Consider the following 6,397-nt stretch of genomic DNA (forward strand, 5'->3'; position numbering starts at 1 on the left):
GGGTAATAAAACACAGGGGTAATAGAGGACTGGGGTAATAAAATACTGGGGTAATAAACACTGGGGTAATAGACACTGGGGGAAAGACTGGGGTAATAAATACTCGGGTAATAGACACTGGGGTAATAGACACTGGGGGAAGAGACTGGGGTAATAGACACTGGGGTAATAGACACTGGGGTAATAGACACTGGGGTAACAGATACTGGGGTTATAGATACTGGGGTAATAAATACTGGTGTAATAGATACTGGAGTAATAGACACTGGGGTAATAGATACTGGGGTAAATAAACATTGGGGTAATAGATACTGGGGTAATAGAGACTGGGGTAATAAATACTGGGGTAATAAGATACTGGAGTAATAGACACTGGGGTAATAAACACTGGGGTAATAGACACTGGGGTAATAACCACTGGGGTAATAGATACTGGGGTAATAGACACTGGAGTAATAAACACTGGGGTAATAAACACAGGGGTAATAGATACTGGGGTAATAAATACTGGGGTAATAAATACTGGGGTAATAGATACTTGGGTAACAGATACTGGGGTTATAGATACTGGGGTAATAGATACTGGCATAATAGACACTGGGGTAATAAACACTGGGGTAATGGACACTGGGGTAATAACCACTGGGGTAATAGACACTGGGGTAATGGACACTGGGGTAATAAACACTGGGGTAATAGACACTGGGGTAATAACACTGGGGTAATAGATGCTGGAGTAAAAGATACTGGGGTAATAGACACTAGGGTAACAGATACTGGGGTTATAGATGCTGGGGTTATAGATACTGGGGCAATAGACAGTGGGGTAATAAATACTGGAGTAAAAGATACTGGGGTAATAAATACTGGGGTAATAGATATGTGGTGACAGGTACCAGGGTGATAGATACATGGTCATACACAGGGGCAGTGTCTCAACACGGCGGCAAACCCAGATGCCCCATATCGCTGTGTCATCTTTGAAAGACCTCGCGTTCATAACCTGTAGAAACCTTCTCTCAATCCCACCAGCCAGGTCTTGGGGCTCCCCTCTCCACTCCCCGATCAGAGTCGGCCCCTCTGATCCCCCATCCCACCACTCATTGGCATCTGCACCCCCCCCCCCTCCCAACACCACAGTCTGACCCGGCACCCACCTCCCCTGCAACCACCCCCCCCCCCAACTGCCATTGCCGGCATCCCCCCCACCCCTCCCCATGAGGCTCCCACTGAGGCCTGCCCTTTGGCACAGGTTTGCATAGGTATGACGCCAACCTGTACCAAGGGGCTGTGCCAGGGGGCATTTCCTGGCCATGTCTCTCTCCCCTGAGGGCTATACGTAGCTTTACGCCCCTAGGGGGACCCCCATGACAGGCTCATGTCTGTATCGCACCGCACTGGCGTGATGTCAATATGCAGCGAGGGAGAGGGGGGTTAATAACATGTAAATATATTCAAATGGGCGTGAACCTGATGATGTCAGTGGTGAGTGGCGAGAAAGTTCTGAAATTGTGTTCTTGCTGGCGAGATCGCTTCTCGGCCTTTTGGCTAAGATCAAGTGTAGTATGGTCGGCAGCCCATGGTCAGCCGCACTTGGTTGAGGTCATTAGGTTACACTGAAGCTTCATATGTTTCATATGAAGCAATTTTTTAAAGCGGCATCTCGGCCTTTTGGTTAAGATGCAAATGAGCCCAAGTCTTGGAGGAGGAACCTCCCCCTTCTCCAATCAGCTTGGCTCATGTAGATCGGGCCCAGGACAGGGTGGTTTGGTCGCTCGCCCTGTCTTGTCAGCCTGGATCGGAAATGTCTCAACTTGTTGAGACTCTGAATTGGATTTGATTTGATTGAATTGGAAAAGTATAAAAAAAAAGAACTGCAACCTCTGGATCTCGGTGCCTTGCTGGCATTCACATGGCAACAAACACAGGCTCAAGATTGGCCGCCAAAGATTAAAACATTTATTCAGCAAGGAAAAGGAACTAACATTACGCTAGACAAAAAGGTCAGAAAGATTTCAATACAAACACCAGAAAATGATTTAAACTCACACTATTCCTTTTATCCAGGCAATATCCTGACAGACACAGAAGCTCAGTGAAGCTTTACCCCTGTCACAGTGCTTGGGCTGGTGCAGTTGCAAACAGTTTTCTCCCAGTGAATTCTGGAGCATTCTCGAGATATTTTTCTCCAGCTGGTGATGCCCACAATGGTTGTGCTGGCAGGGGAGGGTGGGGGAATGGGGGGTGGGGGAATGGGGGGGTGGGGGGTAAGGGAATGGGGAGAGTGGGGGAAAGGGGGGGGGGTGGGGGAATGGGGAGGGTGGGAAAATGTGGGGAGGGTGGTGGGGTGGGGGAGCGAGGGTTGGAGAATGGCGGGTGGAGTAACAGGGATTGGGGGGTCGGGGGAATGGAAGAGTAGGGGAATGGGGTGAGTGGGGGTGTGGGTGAATGGGGGCGTGGGGGAATGGGAGGGTGGAGGAATGGGGGGGGTGGGGAAATGTGGGGGATGGGGGAATGGGGGGTGTGGGGGAATGTGGGTGGGGGGAATGGGCGTGTGGGGGAGACCCCGTTCCCTCTGCCGTGGGGGGAGGGGGGGGGTAATGTTTGATTCTAATGCTGATCAGGGTGCCCTTTTAGTGCTGGCCGTGTCGGCTCTATCAGGCCCAGCCCCGCCTGTCCGCCCCACCAGAGTGATGGCGTAAACCCCCCCCCCATTTTAAGAGGCTCAAGATCTGGAGAGGAAACTGGTCTGTGCAGTTGGAGAGCTTCCTGCCAGTGTACAGTGTGAGCCTGACACTGAAATAATCTGGGGAGATCCACCCCCAAATCTCCCAGAAATAATTGAGGATCAAGGGGCAAATGAAAATGAGGAACTGCAAGATGCTAACATTAGTTAAAAAGTACTAAAGAGTGTAGGGTAAATAAAGTGGATTAATCTCCTCAAGCTGATGATGTCCATCCCAGGGTGTTGAGGGAGTTGATGTCGAGATTGTAAATATATTGGTGGCCACTTTTCAAAATTCTATAGACCCTGGAATGGTTCCTGCAGATTGGAACCAAATGTAACCCCACTACAGGGAACTACAGACCCATTAGTCTAACATCAGGAGTAAGGAAAGTGCTGGAATCTACTATAAAGGATGTGATAACAGGGGTAATAGGGATTGGGGGAATGGGAGAAAATAAAGGCAGGATTGTCTCAAAGGCAACCTGGAATTATGAAAGAGAATCAGCTTTTTGAGGATGTAACTAGCAGAGTAGATAAGGGAGAACCTGTAGATGTTGTATATTTAGACTTTCAGAAAGCTTTTGATAAGGTCACGCAAGAGCTTAGTAAACAAAATTAGAGCTCATGGAATGGAGATGGAGGAAGGGGGGGTGAAATACCAACACGGATTGAGAACTGGTTAAGAGACAGAAAACAGAGGAGGAATAAATGGGTCATTTTCAGGTGGGCAGGCTGTGATTAGTGGGTTACCACAAGAATCAGAGTTTGGGTTCCAGCCATTCAACAATCTGTAACAGTGATTTGATGCGGGAGTTAAATGTAATGGGCAGGTAGCGGCACGGTAGCACAGTGGTTAGCACTGCTGCTTCACAGCTCCAGGGTCCTGGGTTCGATTCCCGGCTCGGGTCACTGTCTGTGTGGAGTTTGCACATTCTCCTTGTGTCTGCGTGGGTTTCCTCCGGGTGCTCCGGTTTCCTCCCACAGTCCAAAGATGTGCGGGTTAGGTTGATTGGCCAGGTTAAAAATTGCCCCTGAGATTCATAGGTTAGCAGGATTAGCGGGTAAATATGTGGGGGTAGGGCCTGGGTGGGATTGTGGTCGGTGCAGACTCGATGGGCCGAATGGCCTCCTTCTGCACTGTAGGGTTTCTATGATTCTATGATTCTATGAAAGCTGGCAACACCAGGTTAAAGTCCAACAGGTTTATTTGGTAGCAAAAGCCACACAAATATTATTATTAAATAAATTATTAAAATTATTTGCTACCAAATAAACCTGTTGGACTTTAACCTGGTGTTGTTAAACTTCTTACTGTGTTTACCCCAGTCCAACGCCGGCATCTCCACATCAGAAAGCTGGCTGCAGACTGCTAGGCATGCGCCCTGATCTCCCATATATTGTGTACAAGTGGGCACGGTAAGAAGTCTCACAACACCAGGTGAAAGTCCAACAGGTTTATTTGGAATCATGAGCTTTCGGAGCGCTGCTCCTTCATCAGGTGAGTGGAGAGTTGGGTTCACAAACACGGCATATATAGAAAAGACTCAATTGCAAGGTAATGTTTGGAATGCAGATCTTTACAGGTAATCAAGCCTTTACAGGTACAGACAATGCGAGTGGAGAGAGGGATAATCACAGGTTAAAGAGGTGTGAATTGTCTCAAGCCAGGACATTTTGTAGGACTTTGCAAGACCAAGCCAGATGGTGGGGGTTACAGATAGTGTGATTTGAACCCAAGATCCCGGTTGAGGCCGTCCTCATGTGTGAGGAACTTGGCTATCAGTTTCTGCTTGGCGATTCTGCATTGTCGGGTGCTTTGAAGGCCGTATTGGAGAACGCTTACCCGAAGATCGGAGGCTAAATGCCCTTGACTGCTAAAGTGTTCCCCGACAGGAAGGGAACACTCCTGTCTGGTGATTGTCGAGCGGTGTCCATTCGTCCGTTGTGGTAGCGTTTGCATGGTCTCGCCAATGTACCGCGCCTCAGGTCATCACTTCCTGCAGCGTATGAGGTTGGAAAGCTAAGTGAACCCAGACAATAGTGTCCTGGGCTCACTAATAACATTAAAATAAAGGAATGAAGAATTAAATCAGAAGGGTGCGAGGCTGATTACGGTAAGATCACGGTTGGCTGAACATCGAGCGTGATTCCCATTTTTAGCCACCCACTGAAATTTCCCACCTTTATTTTCTAAGTCTCCTGTTATCACATCCCACTATCTGTAACCTCATGGCCCGGCACATCCCCCACTCTACCATTACCACCAAGCCAGGGAATCAACCCTGGCTCAATGGAGAGTGCAGGGGGGTATGCCAGGAGCTACTCGAACAGCGATACAGAAAAATTGTGCTCAATATTTCTAAGTTTGCAGATGACACAAAACTAGGTGGAAGTGTCAGGTTGTTTTTGTGGATGTAACTAGTAGAATAGATAAGGGCAAACCAGTGGATGTAGTGCATTTGGATTTTCAGATATATAAGAGGTTAGTGTGTAAAATTAAAGAGCATGGGATTGGGGGTAATGTATTGGCACAAGTGAGAATTTGTTAGCAGACAGGAAACAGAGAGTAGGAATAAATGGGTCTTTTTGAAGTGGCAGGCAGTAACTAGTGGAGTCCCGCAGGGGACAATATACATCAATATTTGGATGAGGGAACCAAAACTAATATTTCCAAGTTTGCTGACAAGACGAAACTTGGTGGTAATGTGAATGCTGAGAAGGATGATAAGAGGCCTCAAGATGATTTAGACAAGTTGAGTGAATGGACAAATAAATGGCAGATACTGTATAACATGGATAAATGTCAAGTTATCCACTTCAGATGGAGAAAAAGAATGGCAGAGTATTATTTAAATGGTGATAGCTTGGGAAATGTTGATGTACAAAGGGACCTGGGTGTCCTTGTACACCAGTTACAAAGCAAACATGCAGGTACAGTAAGCAGTTAGGAAGGCAAATGGTATGTTGCCCTTCATTGCAAGAGGACCATCACACAGTCCTTGTGGAGATAAAGTCCTGTCTTCACATCGAGGATACCTTCCATCGTGTTGTGTGGCACTATCACCGTGCTAAATGGGATAGACTTCCAACAGATCCAGCAACTCAAGACTGGGCATCCATGAGGCACTGTGGGCCATCAGCAGCAGAATTGTACTCAACCACAATCTGTAACCTCATGGCCCGGCACATCCCCCACTCGACCATTACCACCAAGCCAGGGAATCAACCCTGGTTCAATGGAGAGTGCAGGAGGGCATGCCAGGAGCAACACCGGGCATCCCTAAACATGAGGTGTCAACCTGGTGAAGCTACAACACAGGACTGCTTGTGTGCCAAACAGCATAAACAGCAAGTGATAGACAGAGCGAACAATTCCACAATCAATGGATCAGATCCAAGCTCTGCAGTCCTACCACATCCAGCTGTGAATGGTGGTGGACAATTAAACAACTTACTGGAGGAGGAAGATCCACAAATATCCCAATCCTCAATGATGGAGGCGCCCAGCACATCAGTGCAAAAGATAAGGCTGAAGCATCCACAACAATCTTCAGCCAGAAGTGCCGAGTGGATGATCCATCTCAGCCTCCTCCAGTGGTCCCCAGCATCTCAGATGTCAGTCTCCAGCCATTTCAATTCACTCCACGTAACATTAAAAAACGGCTGAAG

General features: G+C 47.8%; 1 protein-coding gene and 1 pseudogene across 1 annotated transcript in view; one reads left to right on the top strand and one right to left on the bottom strand.

The window, feature by feature from the left end:
- tmem59l (transmembrane protein 59-like) overlaps positions 1 to 5,771 on the bottom strand; it is a 19,634-nt gene extending 13,863 nt beyond the window's left edge. The window contains exon 1 of the mRNA XM_078197992.1: positions 5,765 to 5,771. Coding sequence (XP_078054118.1) covers positions 5,765 to 5,771 — 7 coding nt within the window. The remainder of the gene's footprint in view (positions 1 to 5,764) is intronic.
- Positions 1,529 to 1,734, top strand: LOC144479800 (U2 spliceosomal RNA; annotated as a pseudogene).
- Positions 5,772 to 6,397: the final 626 nt, after the last annotated feature.

This window comes from Mustelus asterias, chromosome 26 (genome assembly GCF_964213995.1).
Source record: "Mustelus asterias chromosome 26, sMusAst1.hap1.1, whole genome shotgun sequence".
NCBI lineage: Eukaryota > Metazoa > Chordata > Chondrichthyes > Carcharhiniformes > Triakidae > Mustelus > Mustelus asterias.